The sequence below is a fragment of the Aedes albopictus genome, chromosome 3 (genome assembly GCF_035046485.1).
Source record: "Aedes albopictus strain Foshan chromosome 3, AalbF5, whole genome shotgun sequence".
NCBI lineage: Eukaryota > Metazoa > Arthropoda > Insecta > Diptera > Culicidae > Aedes > Aedes albopictus.
Genome location: NC_085138.1, coordinates 388,485,176 through 388,503,845, shown reverse-complemented (window position 1 = coordinate 388,503,845; position 18,670 = coordinate 388,485,176). Strand labels below are relative to the sequence as shown.

Sequence of the window (18,670 nt, the reverse complement as noted above, 5' to 3'; positions counted from 1 at the left end):
CGCGTACACGCACGCTAAGCGCATTCGACTAAAGTCTTTAAAATCATGTTGAAAATTTACAGTTTTAGAATGCTAAAAAATGTATGTTGTATCGTTGTTGGAAATTAAAGGATTATTTAACAATATCTAAAAAATGGAATAAGGAACATTCATTGCACAGTATTTAAATCAATTTAAATAAATACTTTGCCAGCTATGCTTACCGATCAGGTTCTCAAATGTGTGTAAATGATTGTTAGCATGCTGCTCGGTATACTCTTCAGAGAAAAAAGCGATGGATACCAGAGGCACACAGCTAAACGCAAAGAGCTTCTTCAGTGGAAAGTTTACATGTGTGTAGCAAAACCAGAAATGAATGAAAGCTTGGATTGTGGCTTCTCGGTTTGTCGTTCTACGTAGGCTGAGAACAACTTGCGCAGCTAGAGCACATTTTGGCACACCCAATGTCGTGCGCGCTTGTTATGCATTACATCCATGCCGGTGCCATGGGGGTGCCGAATGTGCTCTAACTCGTTGGCAACGGTTTCCAAATTTTAAATTCGAGGTCATGATACGAGCTAAAACAATTTATGGAGGTGGAAATTTCGTACATTTCCGGAAAAGAGAGCATGTTGGACATGATTGAAAAAAAAAAACAAGTATCGTCGGTGTGTGAAGAACGATAAAAAATGACTTCCACCGAAAATTCCACCGAAATTTTCTAAAAGTATGTGAGATACCAAACTTCGGAAATCGCTCAAAGGCGCCTCTGAATGCGAATCGCATCATTATTTGCGATGAAAATGCGGAAGGTATTATTCAGAAAATGGTTAACAAACAAGAAGATAAAAATCAGCTTATGTTAAAAATCACAATATTAACAAAAAAAACAGCAAGCATAGTATAATATAACTCTAATGTGTTTTCATTTAGTAAAATAGTAATCTGTAGAACAGGTCAGTCAGCTAGTCACGAGACGCCTCTGCGGTTCCATTTCACCCCGTTCCATGAGTAGAATGACGTTTGATTCATTTTTAATTTGAACGATGTGCAGATTAGAGGGGGTCAAATTAAAAAGTGTTCAGATTAGATGAGGTCAATCCAACGGGGGTAGATGGTAGTCAAAATTTGCTTGGACTTTTTGTTCACGCTTGATCATTGCGAAATGACATGATGGAGAGCGCAAGTGAGTGCTCGTTTCACCTTGTGAAGATGAAAGGACCCACTTGTTCATCGTCATGGGAAGGTTACGATCAATAGCAGCGCTGGTTCGGAGTAGATTGAAAGTAGGAACACCCAAGAAATAAACGTAAAGGAGTGCCACTATTTTGAATTATACTCGCTACCAGCCCTGCTTCTTCAGACTTGTATGCTTATTCGGTTGGCCTCCAATCGTTACGCTTGTCTCGTATAGTGCTTACATTATTTAAATTTCTCTTCGACAGCACTTCCTTCGCAACGCAACATCGTGTTCGATTGCAAAGAAACTCAAAACAAAAATTTCACGCTGCACTTCTTCTTTTTCTTGGCGTAACGTCTCAACTTGGACAAGACCTGTTGCTCTGCTTAGTGATCTATAAGCACTTCCACAGGTAATTTCCCCAACTGAGAACTTCCCCGCCAATGTCCATTTTGCATGCAAATATCGTGTGGCAGACACAAAGATACTCTATGCCCAAGAAAGTCAAGTAAATTAACTTACGAAAAATTCCTGTACCGACCGGGAATCGAACCCGTCATAGAGTGAATACTGAAATCTATTAACTATAAGATCTGCGCAAGGTCACCAATCTTGCCCCCTGCCTGGGGTCAAACCGCGAAGGCCAAACTGTGCGTCGTCAAATGAAAAGTGCCTCTCCACAGTCTCGGATATTGCCCCATCATGTGAGAAAATTAGGCATTTGGATGCACATTAATTTCGAGCATGGGCATTCAAAGAGTCATTGAACACACTCGGACGAGCGAGAGGGTCTGCAACCCATTATACGGACGGACGGACGGACGGACGATGAAGAGGATGCCGAGTGGTGATCTTTTCGTGAAAGCGAAATTGGAAACAATCGCTGTGTGTGCAATGCAAATATCTTAATAGGTATGATCTGCCGAGACCGAGACGGTATAATATTGGAAAAGATGCGGTGCGATGTTTCGCACATCTAATCGCCCATGTGCACCGTAACACAACTATACAATATCTGGTGTGATGATGCTGATCTGATGCTGGTGTGCTGGCTGATGTTAATGAACGTTTTGAGGCCATCTTCCATCTGAGATGCGTGATGCAGTTTTAGAAGTGAATTGCAAGTTTACGTTTTTTTTATATTTGATGGAGAAATTGTTCTTAAGACCCAGCGGTAAACATGCGTTACAGCAATACCATGCTTAGGGTGACGGGGTTGATTCCCGGTCGGTCTAGGAACTTTTCGACGAAAAGTTTTCGTAATGGAAATTTGCTTGACTTCTTTGGGCATAGGAGTATCTTCGTGCCTGCTACATGATATGCACATGCAAGATGATTATTAGCAGTGGAAGCTTTTAATTAATAACTTTTGTAGTAAACTAACTTTTCTCGAAGATTTTTGTTGAATATAATATGGAGGGTTGTAGACTTTCATTACGAACTTCTGATAGGATTTCAGAATCTAGAACTCTCAAGGTTTCATTGTCGATTTTTTTTTAATTCACTGTATAAATCTCTAGAGAATTTCTAATAAAACCCTAGAGGTGACATAAAAATAACCAGAATTTCTAAAAAGCGGCATCAAAAAAAAATCCGTAAAAATAACAAAGGAGGAACTTTTGGTTTAATTCCTAATTAAATCTATTAATCATTGAAAGATTTCCTTGAATTTTTAAAGTTGCGTTCATATCAGAGTTCGAGAAAAAAAAGTTGAAGGAACTTTGTGAATTTAACTGATTTGACTGATTTAAATTCATAGGTTTAAACTCTGACCCTTTTATTTCACGCTGAAACCATTATTCACTAACATGTGTAAGACCTACTTATAAATGCATAATGTCCAGGGCACACAAAATGTATAGTAGTTACACTCACAAAAAATCGATCTGGGATAGTACTTTGCAGGCGGCATTGAAAATGGTGATCAGAAGGCCGGCACGATATCCTCTATTTGGGACATTTGTGCCATTTATCAAATTCACACATTCTAAATGGTCGCCTTTCTTGTGAATGTGGTTGATTGCCCTTCCATTCCTTCGGTAGCTATTCAGTTTTCCAGATCCTGGCCATCAACCGGTGCAAACAGATGGCCAAGTTTTCTGGGCTACTCTTGATAAGTCCAGCTGCCATATTATCCTTACCATACCAGCTGGTGAATGACATCCAACATCCTTATTTTCCCTCAGCGTAAGGGTTAGATCATTTATGTCTTGTGCTGCAGCACTTATGTGGTCGTTTCATTCGTTGCCTTGGTTTCCCTTGCCTATGTTCTTCGCGCCATTCAGGTGACCATCGAAGTGAAACTTCCACTTTTCAATCACCTCATGTCCGTCCGTCAAGAGGCTCCTGTCCTTATCCCTGCTCATCTTAGCTCATGGCATGAAGCCGTTGCGGAATGCGTTGAGCTTCTGGTAGAACTCCCATTTTTCTTGAGAACGGCACTGTAGTTTTTTCTTGAACTTCGTTTCTGTTACTTTCATCCCACGTTCTGTCGGGTTCCTTGCTGCAGCCTTATTGAAAATTAACATTTTTTCTACAGATCTGTTTTGAACAAATTCTATGCAAAACTGTAATTATCAATATTCAAATTTGATAGCTTCATTCATTCATTCATTTATTTAGTATTACATCAAATTCAAGATAAAACTGAATCAACAATATTTCTCCATAATACACGGTTCGTGGCTGCCGCTCTCCATCCTCGATCGCGCCCGATGCTCGCCAAGTCACGTTCCACCTGGTCCGCCCATCGTGCTCTCTGCGCTCCACGCCTTCTTGTGCCAACCGGATCAGTTGCAAACACCAGCTTTGCAGGGTTGTTGTCCGGCATTCTTGCAACATGCCCTGCCCACCGTATTCTTCCGGCTTTGGCTACCTTCTGGATGCTGGGTTCGCCGTAAAGTGCAGCGAGCTCGTGGTTCATTCTTCTCTGCCACACACAGTTCTCCTGCACACCACCGAAGATCGTCCTTAGCACGCGTCGCTCGAAAACTCCGAGTGCTTGCAGGTCCTCCTCGAGCATGGTCCATGTCTCGTGCCCGTAGAGGATTACCGGTCTTATTAGCGTTTTTTACATGGTGCATTTGATGCATGGGTGAATCTTTTTCGACCGCAGTTTCTTCTGGAGCCCGTAGTAGACCCGACTTCCACTGATGATGCGCCTCCGAATTTCACGGCTCACGTTGTTGTCAGCCGTCAGTAAGGATCCGAGTTAGACGAATTCCTCCACCACCTCGAAAGTATCCCCGTCTATCGTAACATTAGAGTAAAGTGGGGCAAAAGTTCGAGTGGGGCAAGAGTTTCTTTTGAAGTTTTTAAGCGCAGTTCAAATTATTTCTTTCGGGTGTCAAGGTTGTTCAAAACCTTTTCAAAAAAGAGTCTTTTACTCCAAAAATTATGAATATTGATCAATGTTTCGAAAAGTTATGACAAAATGTTGATTTTTGATCATAAAAATGTAATTTGCGATGATCCTTCCAACGCATGGATTGGAATTGTAATGAAATCAAACTCGGTATTTTATTTTGGGGCGTAACTAGGTATATTCTGAAGATGCTTTAGCATGTATAACTTTTTGCAAAAAAGATTTGGAAATCATATTTTACACATAGTGGGGCAAAAGTTCGAATTGTGGGGCAAAAGTTCGAGTCATGTGGTAACTTCAGGTAAAAACCTAAAATTTTGTAAAATGTACATATTATCTCTAAAAATGATGATAATAGTGGGAAAATGCGATCAAAGTTGAAAAAAAAGTTAATTAATCTGAATTTGGCGGAAAACCACTAATTTTTGGTGTAGTAAATTTAACCCTGATTTGGGTAAAATCCAGATCGAACTTTAAAGTGTATTCCAGTTCCAACATCAAATATTAATTAGTTTTAGGTATTTCGATTACCAAAGTGTCAAAATAGTGTGCTACGGTTAGCGAAATTCTACAAACACTAGATTCGAACTTTTGCCCCAGTGGTGGGGTAAGAGTTCGAATAAGACGCACACATACAAAAGGTGTTGTAACTCAAAATTGAAAAGACATTTGGCGTAAGTTTGTTCAGCAAAATTTTAGCTCATGGATGGTAGAATCACCACACGGTATTCATTTATTTTTATTTGCTTCGATTTTTAGAAAAAAATTGGATTTTCAACTAGGGTCGAACTTTTGCCCCACCTTACTCTACTACCGAGACGGATCCGGTCGTTTTCGGTTCCACCTACCAGCATGTACTTTGTTTTTGAGGCATTCACCACCAGTCCGACCTTTGATGCTTCGCGTTTCAGGCGGGTGTACAGCTCTGCCACCGTTCCAAATGTTCTGGCAATAATGTCCATGTCGTCCGCAAAGCACACAAATTGTCCGGATTTTGTGAAAATCGTTCCCCGGCTGTTGAGCCCGGCTCGTCGCATCACACCTTCCAGAGCGATGTTGAAGAGTAGGCATGCGAGTCCATCACCTTGTCGCAGTCCCCGGCGAGATTCGAATGAACTAGATAGTTCACCCGAAACCCTTACGCAATTTTGCACACCGTCCATCGTTGCTTTAATCAGTCTAGTCAGCTTCCCAGGAAAGCCGTTTTGGTCCATGATTCTCCATAGCTCTCTCTCTCTCTTCTTGGCGTAACGTCCTCATTGGGACAAAGCCTGCTTCTCAGCTTAGTGTTCTATGAGCACTTCCACAGTTATTAACTGAGAGCTTCCTCTGCCAATGACCATTTTGCATGCGTATATCGTGTGGCAGGCACGAAGATACTCTATGCCCAAGGAAGTCAAGGAAATTTCCTTTACGAAAAGATCCTGGACCGACCGGGAATCGAACCCGTCACCCTCAGCATGGTCATGCTGAATACCCGTGCGTTTACCGCCTCGGCTATATGGGCCCTGATTCTCTATAGCTCTGCGCGGTCGATACTGTCGTATGCCGCTTTGAAGTCGATGAACAGGTGATGCATTGGGACCTGGTATTCACGGCATTTCTGGAGGATTTGCCGTACGGTAAAGATCTGGTCCGTTGTCGACCGGCCGTCGATGAAGCCGGCTTGATAACTTCCCACGAACTTATTTGTTTTAGGTGACAGACGACGGAAGATGATCTGGGATAGCACTTTGTAGGCAGCATTCAAAATAGTGATCGCCCTGAAGTTCTCACATTCCAAATGGTCGCCTTTCTTGTGAATGGGACAGATTACCCCTTCCTTCCACTCCTCCGGTAGCTGTTCGGTTTCCCAGATCCTGACTATCAGCCGATGCAGACAGGTGGCCAACTTTTCTGGGCCCATCTTGATGAGTTCAGCTACGATACCGTCCTTACCAGCTGCTTTGTTGGTTTTGAGCTGGTGAATGGCATCCTTAACTTCCCTCAGCGTGGGAGTTGGTTCATTTCCGTCCTCCGCTGCACTGGCGTCGTCGTTTCCTCCGTTGCCGTGGGCTCCCGTGCCTACGTTCTCCACGCCGTTCAGGTGCTGATCGAAGTGCTGCTTCCACCTTTCGATCACCTCACGTCCGTCCGTCAGGGCTTCTGATAGAACTTCCGTGTTTCTTGGGAACGGCACAGCAGTTCCATTTCTTCACACTCCGCTTCTTCCAGGCGGCGCTTTTTCTCCCGAAAGAGGCGGGTCTGCTGTTTCCGCTTCTGTTTATAACGTTCCACGTTCTGTCGAGTCCCTTGCTGCAGCATTACCGCCCTCGCTGCATTCTTCTCCTCCAAAACCGTTCTGCACTCTTCGTCGAACCATTCGTTCCGTCGATAAGGCAATCCATGACGACTTTTCGCGATGGGGGTGACAGCCAAAAGTGTAAACACAGTGTGAGTACAACTTAACAAAGTTTCGTCAAGTGTCGTTGGTGCCTAACAAATTCCTTTGTGTTCAACTGTCACCCCGATCATTGGATGTCAAAACTACATGGTAAACAAAAAAAATCAGCTGATCGCATCTGTCTTATGGATTGCCTTATTCCGTTCCACGTACCCGATGGTGCTCTCGGCTGCGTCGTTGATGGCTGCTTTCACTGTACTCCAGCAGCCCTCTAGAGGGTTTTGATAGCTTCTCAATCCCAAAATAAATTCAATGCAAAATATAGTATTCTATATGAATTATACAACTACAAAAACATTGCCTTTCTTATTTTAAGCCTCAACTCCCGGTAATCTCTCCACACTGAAAAAAAATCATATATCCAATGGAAAATTTCCATTGGCTATATAATTGTTATTGGATTTTCCAATGAAAATTTCTTCGGAAATATTACATGAAATCAATGCGGTATATGAAACATATTAGGAAATCACATAACTTCGCAAAATGTATGTGATATTTTCATATAATTTAATGGGCACGCATATGGAAACAGTCCATGCGAAAATCAGATAGAAACAATCGGAAAACTTTTTAAGGTAAATAACACAAAATCATCACTGTGTTCATAAAGTTTACCCCTTCGACCAATCAAAACAACATTGATAGGGGTAAGCGGGGCAATATGGACACCCTAAGGTTTTTGCCAACTTTACCTGGCAAGAAGTCAAAAAAGATTAGTTTTTTGTTACATGTATCCTTTTAAAGTCTATTTAGCATCTATTGCATAAGAATGCTCACGAAGAAAAATAATTTATCCACTTCAAAAAATGTTTTGAAAAATGTTAGTTTTTCATTACCGTCTTCAAGCATACGGGGCAGAATGGACACCCCCATGGGGCAATATGGTCACCATGAGACTTTTACGAATTTCGTACATTATTTACACCTATAAAGTCATTTCATTACAAAACAACTATTATGGATGAATAATACGCCGAAGTAGTTCATTTTTGTTCAGTTAATTTAAATTCAGGCTGTTTTGAATAAAGCTTCGTTTTTGTCGGCATGTACAGCTGTGCCTAGAACAGTGGTCACCAAACTGCGGTCCGCGGGCCGCATGCGGCCCTCGATCAGGTTTTGTGCGGCCCGCGAACTGATTCTGAAATGCATTAGGAAGTGGCCCACTCATAGATTCCAAAATGAAAATCAGAAATTTCGCCATATTTTAAAACTTTATGAGATTCATTACTGAAATTTTGCCAATGTCATGGAAAGTTTTTAAAGAAATAAGATTAAGCTCTACTAAGTGTAAAAGACTACTTTTTCGAATTTTGTTCCAAAAACTTTCAAAACTGTTGTTAACCTTCGAGCGATAGCGCTGTTGTATTTTGTACAACACGTTAAAAATTCTCGCTTTTTGTACTCCACATTAGCGTGGTGCTCAAATATGTAATTGGCTCAGGATAAATTTCACAAGTTCTCTGTCATGGATTTTCGACTTGTGGCAGAACTCGTCATTAGTAATTAGTTTAATTTCTCGAAAATAAAATTCTAATAATTTCCATTTTGTTTTTTTTTATCGGCGAAAAAATATTTTCAGCACTTTTACCAGAAAAATTCAAAAAAAAAATTACAGATTTTTTGACTGCAATTTCTTTTAAAGTGCTTTAAACTTTCGAAATTTCGCTAAAAGCTTGAGGGATTGGGTATGATACTCTTCATTCTCCTAGCAATACTTTTAGGAGTTTGCTCAGAAAATCATGTCTGCAGGTTTTTCTTCATTGACTTCCTAAGAAATTACGCAAGAAAAACTTAAAAAAATATCAAGGATTCCCACAATAACCCAAAAAACCCTGAAATTCCTGCAAATCATTCTGAAATTTCTCAAAATCCACGAGAAGTCCCAAATAACATCATGCATCTTGGAAATTGTTGAAAATAAACTCTTTAATGACTTGCGGCCCGCAGTCTTTTTTCAAAATCCAATTTTGGCCCGCATAGACAGTTAGGCTGAGGATCACTGGCCTAGAACAACTATTTTCCACTTCTGTTGTTTTTTGACCAATTTGTTTCACCCTATGTCTACTATACTGAACATTTAACCGAAAATATACTGAAATCGATGAATGTGGTTGGTTTGTGATTTAGGTTATATTTTTCCCTTGCCGCTTGTTTCAAAACGGTGAGTGTCCATTTTGCCCCGGCAGCAACATGATTTTTGATATAATAAAGAAGAAAATATAAACATGTTAAGCATGTAGAATTAGACTGGGTCAACGTTGTATGGGAAAATTCAAATTTGATCGTATCATCCCGGAACAAAGTTTTTTCGACGCCTGTTATGGTCCCAAACAGCTGTGCAAAATTTGGGCGCGATTGGTTGCGTCCCCGAATTCCGCATTGCATTTGAAATTTGTATGGAGTTTTACATAGGAAAACCTACTTTTCAGCATTTTTCTCCTGAGAGGCCCAACTTTGTCTTGAACTGTGTAACCAACGGTGTTAAAGTATAGCCAAGGGGATGCTGATAAACTTTGCCAAAAAGAGTAAGGTACTAGAGTGACTCTTAAAAAAGTTATTAATGTTCAAAGTTTGATACCTCAATGAAGCTACTGAAAATCATTTTTTCTGCCAACACTGCTGGTGCTTAAAAGGATCAATTCGTCCTTGCTTTATATTCTGACATTTCATGGAACAACAAACCCCGTTTTCATCAACAAACATCAATCATGCTGGCGGTTTCTAGTCGATTTTTGAATTATTTTTCAATTCAATACAAAATTCTTATCATTTTAGGTCAGCTCAGCATTTGGGGAACGAATCCGAAAGTATTTTAGAGGAGTACAGGTGTATCCATCTTTCTGTGACCGGTAGAGTAAGGTGGGGCAAAAGTTCGACCTTAGTTGAAAATTCAACCTATTTCAAAAACTCGAAGCAGATAAAAATAAATAAATACCGTGTGGTGATTCTACCATCCATGAGCTAAAATTTTGCTGAACAAAGTTACGCCAAATGTCTTTTCAATTTTGAGTTACAACACTTTTTGTATGTGTGTGTTTTATTCGAACTCTTGCCCCACCACTGGGGCAAAAGTTCGAATCTAGTGTTTGTGGAATTTCGCTAACCGTAGCACACTATTTTGACACTTTAGTAATAGGAATACCTGAAACCACTTAATATTTGATGTTGGAACTGGAATACACTTTAAAATTCGATTTGGATTTTACCCAAATCAGGGTTAAATTTACTACAACAAAAATTAGTAGTTTTCCGCCAAATTCAGATAAAACAACATTTTTTTCAACTTTAATCGAATTTTCTCACCAATTCCATCACTCTTAGAGATAATATGTACATTTTGCAGAATTTTAGGTTTATACCTAAAGTTGCCACATGACTCGAACTTTTGCCCCACAATTCGAACTTTTGCCCCACTATGTGTAAAATACGATTTCCAAATCTTTTTTGCAAAAAGTTATACATGCTAGAGCATCTTTAAAATATACCTAGTTACGCCCCAAAATAAAAGATTGAATTCGATTTCATTATAATTTCATTCCATGCGTTGGAAGGACCATCGCATGTTACAATTTTTTGATCAAAAAACAACATTTTGTCATAACTTCTCGAAATATTGATCAATTTTCATAATTTTTGGAGTGAAACACTCTTTTTCAAAAAGGGTTCGAACAACCTTGACACCCGAAAGAAATAATTTGAATTGAGCTCAAAAACTTCAAAAGAAACTCTTGCCCCACTCGAACTTTTGCCCCACTTTACTCTAACGCCCCTGCAGTAATCCATATCAACATATATCCATCTCAAAACGCATCTTTAATCGGCAAGTTATGATCCTCGATCTCACCACGGTTTTAGCGGCCGACTAACCATTTCCTGGATAACGGATCGACCGTATATACCACTGATGTACATTATTATGCCCGGTGGCACCAACCACACCAGCAAACTTCGTAAATTAGATGTCAAACGAACAGCAACCAATTTCAAAGGATGATTGCGTGAGCTTTTTATACAAAAACCAACTTACCGACACTTTGGTTAATAGCAAGCGACTACGGTATCGGTTATGGGTTTGAATTAAAGATTGCTAATTAGTTCAACTTACAAACATTTTAATCATTACTTCTTAAAGCTAAAAATTAATAAAGCATAATTATCAAAATATGTGACAATTTTGACAATGAAAGTAGAATTCGATCCCCTAATCGGTTCCGGCAGGAGGCAACCCTTTTCCACCGGTCGTTTGAGCTCCCCAGTAGCTGTCCGCAGAGTAACTACGCGAACTAGACCATCTGCTCTGGGGTGGGTTAGCTCGATTCGGCTTAGCTTCCAGGGCATAGGCAGTAGATTATCGTCGCATATCACCACCCTCTTGCCAACTTCAATGTTAACCGATGGCCACCGACGTTTGTTCCGTCCATGGAGCTGCCTCAGATATTCCTGACTCGTTTACCAAAAATTCGGATCTTCCGGGCTAGTCGCTTGGAACATTGTGCCAAGAGGTGCCAAGCACACCGTCTTACACGCTGTGTGGCACACCGAGGCACTCTGAGGCACAATTTTGACACTTGAGTTTGGGTGAAAAAACTAGGCAACCATGTGCATTTGGCCTGCAAAATGAAAACAAACAGTTGGTTGTCTTGGTAGTTGCCAAGCAAAATCTGCATCATCAAGCAGTGGCACTTCGGGGCACACTGAGGCACAATTCAATACCGTTGGCACACTGAAAATAAATGGCACAAGTAAAGACGTGCTCAGCGACTCCCCCTTGGTTGCACTATATCTAACTGGATGGGGCGATTGATAGGACATCAACCTCCGGGAATGCTTGTACTGAAAAAATGTGCAGGTGAGATCGGTTAGAGATTGCCAGGATTCTCTGAGAGGTTGGTGATGGGTCTGGACTTGAGACATCCCCCAATGTGGACCAACAGCGTAGTCATGTCTTCGATTGACACGGGGTTATCTCCAATGAGGTGGAATTCGGTGTGTTTGAGTGTGGGACTGCGTTGATGAACCTCCCGGTGCATCATCATGCAGAAAAGATCAGGCTAACCGAGAGAATGCATGCGATCGAGAGATTAGTGGAATTAACGTCGACATTGGACTCCGGAGCTAGATCCCAGAGTTTTTAATTATAAATAATCAACCAAGTAATAAATTATGTTATTAGGCAGGCTTATTCTGCGCAACGTGTGTGGTGAGACGGACGGTTTCGTCTCCTATGACGTGAGACAACTAATGCAAATCAAATGGAGCAAGTCGACTTTTGTTACCTCATTCGACTCGTCTCACCTCACACGCCGCGTAGAATAAGTCTGAGGGGCTATTCATAAACTACGTAGAATTTTTGGCGGGAGAGGGTTTTGTTTGGAAGCATCAGTAACAACGCTAGACAACCTGTCGAGCTCTCTTTCCTAGTGCTCAGAATGTGTGTCATATTGATTAATGCACCAAGAGAAAAGAAAAAGGAGTTTTGACATCCAAGCGGTGTGCCGTTTACATCATTGACGAATCGGCGTCGACGATCTTATCGACGGCACACCGCTCGGATGTCGAAATTGTTTCTCCTTTTTCCTCCTTTTTGCATCGATCAATAGCGCTTAACAACAACAATAGGGCACTGCATAAAATTCTGTTCTTTTCTTTCACTCCTACAGGAATTTTGTAAACAACAAGGCCAGGAAACTTCAAAATCCCATACAAAATCAAAACAATGCGGTGCCCTATAGTCGGGCGTGCAGTAGTCGTTTATGGTAACACAGTGGCGTAGCCAGAAATTGTCTCTGGGAGGGGTTTTCAACGGTCAATGATACCTTTTTTGATTTGATACTTAGATTTTGTAAACAGTAATAAGCAATTGTATTCGTAATTTGAAAATGGCGACGCAGCCGAAAAATTTTTTCGTCGCAAAGCGCTTTATACTGAAAATTTGTTCCACAAATTTTGGCTCTGGGGGGGGGGGGGGGGGGGGGGGGTTTAACCCTAAACCCCCCCCCCCCCCCCCCGTGGCTACTCCAGTGTGGTAACATATCACCAAAAAGCGAGTGAAAAATTACCCATTGGGTAGACCAATTGAATGTTCAAAGTTCTCATGTTCTGCAGAGTGGACTAATTGACCACCGAGCCGCAAGAATCCTCCATGCGGTTTGTAGCGGTAGATTTCCCGGACACTGGTTTCCCTTCCAATAGATTGTTTCATTTATCGGTTGGCTATACTCTGCGAGCTTTTGAGATGGCTGTCTGCTTCGCTTTCTCAAGCTCGTCTAACTGGAACCGTGACGAAATGGAGGATCATAAATTGCCGAACAAATGCACCGCTTCTTCTCTAAAATACCTCCAGAACCATTCTCCAGAAGCAGACCTGACCTGAAATGATAAGATTGTTGTATTGAATTGAAAAATAATTCAAGAATCGACTAGAAACCGCCAGCATGATTGATGTTTGTTGATGAAAACGGGGTTTGTTGTTCCATGAAATGTCAGAATATAAAGCAAGGATGAATTGATCCTTTTAAGCACCAGCAGTGTTGGCAGAAAAAATGATTTTCAGTAGCTTCACTGAGGTATCAAACTTTGAACATTAATAACTTTTTTAAGAGTCACTCTAGTACCTTACTCTTTTTGGCAAAGTTTATCAGCATCCCCTTGGCTATACTTTAACACCGTTGGTTACACAGTACAAGACAAAGTTGGGCCTCTCAGGAGAAAAATGCTAAAAAGTAGGTTTTCCTATGTAAAACTCCATACAAATTTCAAATGCAATGCGGAATGCGGGGACGCAACCAATCGCGCCCAAATTTTGCACAGCTGTTTGGGACCATAACAGGCGTCGAAAAAACTTTGTTCCGAAAAAATGACCATGTTGACCCGGTCTGTAGATACAGCAAAACTACTTGCATGTGTTCTAGAAATATCAGGTTTTAATCGACCTGCAATAAATTAATCACTAAATCTTATTTTAGATGGTGTAAAAATTATAATTTCCATGCACAAAAAAAAACGGAGGACGCAACTTTTTCGTGTAAAGTCAAGTATAATTTTAATTTCGAATGTTTCTTTCCTGAAACTACGTTTTAGACAAATGGACTATATTCTCCATTCATTAAAAGTTCAAAAAAGTTCGCATATTTCAAAATATTGAGGGTGTCCATATTGCCCCGCCTACCCCTACTCGATCCAGACTTATTGCAAGAAAAAATCTGCCGCGGCCAGCCTACAAACTTGCCAATCATAACCCTGCTCAACAATCTGATTCGGCTAGATCAATTCGATCTGCCGCAAGCAAAAGCGCCGTCTATTTTCTTCGAATCACCTCATTCATTATGTTTATAAATAAGCAATCAATAATTATCTCTAACATGATGATGATAACGAGAGGCGGCTCGCAATAATATTTGCATTGGGGTGCCTAGCTTCCGGATTGCCTGTTCAAGCAATTTTTCGCTATAATCATTCTTTTTGTCTGTGTCTTGCTTGCAGGATGGCGGTGAAGGCCACGTCGGAACGGTGCGCAATTTCGAGTCCCAGGAGGAGGTGGTGGTCGTTTGGGACAATGGCACGGCCGCCAACTATCGATGCGCGGGCGCATACGATCTACGAATCCTGGACAGTGCCCCGACCGGGATCAAGCACGAGGGCACCATGTGCGACACCTGCCGCCAGACGCCGATCTTTGGCATACGCTGGAAGTGTGCCGAGTGTAATAACTACGATCTGTGCTCGATTTGCTATCATGGAGATAAGCATCACTTGAGGCATCGGTTTCACCGGATTTCGACACCGGGAGGCGAGAAAACCCTGCTGGAACCGCGGCGAAAATCGAAAAAGATTGCCGTACGGGGGATATTTCCGGGAGCACGTGTTGTTCGGGGAGTCGATTGGCAGTGGGAAGACCAGGACGGAGGCAATGGTCGACGTGGGAAGGTTAATGAGATTCAGGACTGGTCATCGGCGTCGCCGAGGTCAGCCGCCTACGTAGTGTGGGATAATGGAGCGAAGAATTTGTACCGCGTAGGGTTCGAAGGTATGGCCGATTTGAAAGTCGTGAACGATTCTAAAGGGAACAACGTTTATCGGGACCACTTACCGCTGCTGGGTGAGTTCGGACCAGGACGGGGACCACACAGTTTCCAGATTGGGGACCAGGTTACGGTGGATTTGGAAATTGAAATTGTGCAATCGCTGCAGCATGGCCACGGTGGCTGGACCGATGGGATGTACGAATGTTTGAACACTACCGGAACGGTGGTCGGAATCGATGAAGATCATGACATCGTGGTGGCATACCCCAGCTCACATCGGTGGACTTTTAATCCGACAGTGCTGACGATCGTTTCGTCACCGGCTTCGATGCTGAGCGAGAACCAGTTGCAGCAGTTCGCTGTGGGCGATTTTGTGAAGATTTGCAATGATCTGGAGAGGATCAAAATTTTACAGCGAGGACATGGCGAATGGGCCGAGGCAATGGTCCCAACTCTGGGGAAGGTCGGCCGTGTGCAGCAGGTTTACCACGATAATGATCTGAAGGTGGAAGTGTGCAATACTTCGTGGACGTACAATCCGCTGGCGGTTACAAAAGTGGTGAGTGTTTGTTGTTCTATTTATCTTTTTTATTTGTTTCTGTCATACGAAGTAGGTACAATAACGTTCGTTTGTGAGATTTATAACAAACAACATTTTTGGTAATTACGTCAAGTATTTTTTTTTCTTGCTTATTCGCTAGAATGTGATAAAAACAGATGAAAACCTATTAGTTGGATTAATCTCAGTCACAGATAATTATAAAGTCATCTGGTAAATTTTGATGGTACGGAATTTAGTTTCAAATTATGTTTTTATGATTCATACTGCTGATTTTCTCTGAGCAAAGTATGCAACATTTCAAAAGTCGTTTATTGTAAGTTTTTTGAGAGGAATTTCTGGGCGAAGTTTTAAATAAATATATATCAGAGCTCATCAAAGCCTTTCTGGCTTCAAAATTTTGTTTCTAGAAAACCTTCAAATATGGATTTGAGGGAGAATATCTAAATTTCAAGGGCAAAAATCTAGCGGAATCTCCAAAAGATATTTTTAGGGAATTGCTCGTTCGAATTTTGATTGTACTGCCGTGAATCGCATAGCTGTCCCATAGGCATAGGAAATCCGGCAAACATGGAATTGTTATGCGGTTCACGGAAGTGTATTCCTAGTGGAATTTCTGAACAACTTTGCCTAGTTTATGAATGATCGTATGATATTATAATTGAAACATTTACGGCTTTTTCGATCATTTGCTACTCAAAGAGCAAGAGAGTAAAATGTGCAATGTTTCATACCTACTTGATGAATTTGATAGCATTTGCTAAGGTGCGAGCGATCAAGTGTGAAGTTGGTAGGTATTTCGAACGTTAAAATAAGGCATGAAGGGGGAGTCCATCAGCCAAGCCGTTGTTCTTTGTGGACGTTAGGTATGTGTTCTGAACTGGAGAATCATATTTCATATATAACATATTCATAACATATAACAGAATTCCTTGACAAGTCTTTCTCAGAAATCAGGGTTCATACTACCTGGGAAACCGAGAATTCTTGTGGAATTTTAATCAAAAGATAAAAACCTAGATTACTCAGAATATCTTGAATACTCAGGAAAATTTTGCGCCTATTAAAAAATAATCAAAACTTTGGGTCGTATGAATAAATAGTAGCCACTACTTGTTGATCTACTTAAAAGTAAAGCCCACAGAGTTTACAACATTGTTGGTATACATAAAGAAGTTTTCGAATATGTACCTAGTGTTTACTTTCCGCCTTGAGCTGTTATGACATGTTTGTAGTAAGAACTTTTATCACACAAATTTTTGTTCCCTATTACTGAAGGTTTTCACTGGAAGCCTGTGAAGAAGTTGAAGATTCCTCCGGATGATTATTCAAAAAGCAAGCTATATCAAGATAGAACCTTTTCTCGATTTTTTCATAAATTCCATCAGAGTTTTTTTTCTGGAACTTCTTTTGAAATACCTCTTGGGATGGCCTTCCAGGATTGTTTTTCTTACAGGATTCCTTCTGTATTTTTAACGCCATTTTTCTTGGTAGGGTGCGGGCACCGGTTTTGGCCAGTCTAAGGGAAATCATTTTTATAAAAATAACCAATAATCCAATCACAACTACCAATGTGTTAAATGAAAGGTTTCGACCTATACTTTATTAGAAACATGCAGGAATCAAGCTAATACTTTATTTTTGTATTAAAAGTGGCACTGGCCAAAATAGAAGCCTTGCCGCAGTTTTGGCCATATTCTCAGCTGTTGTTTCTTATTTTGGCCAATCACGTGTATTTCTTATGGGAGTGGCCAAATTAGAAGCACCCTGGCCAAAATAGATATATGGGAGCTGATTTTTTAAGGAAAATTATTTTTTTCTTCTAGTTTTTAATCAAAATGTATGGTTTTAACAGCTGCAATCATATTATTAGATTAGAATCTAGTAGTAAAAAATAAATTTATGCCAATGTAGATCGTTACAGGCTGAATACTGCACTATGGCCAAAACTCCGGGCTGGCCAAAACTGAAGCTTCTACCCTATTCCTTCTTGAATTCTTCCCAGACATTGTACAGGCACTTTTTCAAACACACATCACTCATAAATGAAAATTCTTCCACAATTTATCTCGAGATTTCCACAACAGTACCTCTCAAGATATATCTCAGATGCAGTCGTGAAATTTCCCCTAGTGTTTCTCTTCAGATTACTTCCGAGACTTTCCCAGCAGAACTTTCCGAAATTTCTCCGAGAGTTTCTACAAGAATTATTCCTGAAATTTCTAGTAGCGCTCCTCCAAGGATTTCTTAAGAAGCTTTTCCCGATTTTTTTTTTCAAATGGCCGTGACCTGTATTTTAGAGTTCCTCCTTGAATTTCTGCAAGAGTTTCAGTTTCAGACAGAATATTTCTTGAAGATTCTCGCGGGATTACTTTTTAAGCTTTACCTGAGATTTATCTCGAAGTATCTCGCGGGACTTCTCTCAGAAGATTCCTTCCGGTGTTGCCTCAAGGTTTTTTTTTTTAATTTCTACTAAACTTTGTCCTGGGAATTTGTGCAGAAACTATTGCTGATATGGAATTCTTTCCATGATTTCTTTCAGAGCCTTTTCCAGGCTTCTCCGTGTAGTTGTTTATTTAATTTTTCGCAGTCATGCTCCTGAGAGGGGGCATCTATAAAGTACGTCACGCTCATAGGAGGGAGGGGGGGTTTCGGAAAGTGTGACAAGTAAATGTATTAAGTATACGAAAAACCCGTACGTAGGGGGGGAGGGGGGGGGGGGTCTAAAATTGCCAAATTTTGCGTGACGTACTAAATGGATTCCCCCAGATTACTTTTTACAGATTTCCAATATTCCCGGAATCACTATAGTAAATTATCCCAAGATTCTGAGTGCTCCTTTTGGGATGTCTTTAATAGCTGCTCGAGGAGTTCTTGCAGGGACTTTTGCAGAAGTTTCTCTCGGAAACTTTCTCAGGATAACTAACGAATTTGCTCTTAAGAAACTCCCGGATAATTATCGGATAAAATCCAGGTGAAATCTCGCAAAAAAAAAATCCGCAAGGACCTGTTGGAGGAATTCCTCGGAGGAACTTCGGAAAAAAATCTGAGAAAAACTAGAGCATTGGAGAAAAGAGCTTGAAGTACTCCCAAGAGGGTATATTAAGGAAATTCAAGG

General features: G+C 40.9%; 1 protein-coding gene across 1 annotated transcript in view; it reads left to right on the top strand.

Moving 5' to 3' along the window:
- LOC109399659 (E3 ubiquitin-protein ligase mind-bomb) overlaps positions 1-18,670 on the top strand; it is a 33,581-nt gene that overhangs the window by 10,154 nt on the left and 4,757 nt on the right. The window contains exon 2 of the mRNA XM_019672154.3: positions 14,452-15,552. Within this exon, the coding sequence (XP_019527699.3) occupies positions 14,452-15,552 (1,101 nt within the window). The remainder of the gene's footprint in view (positions 1-14,451; positions 15,553-18,670) is intronic.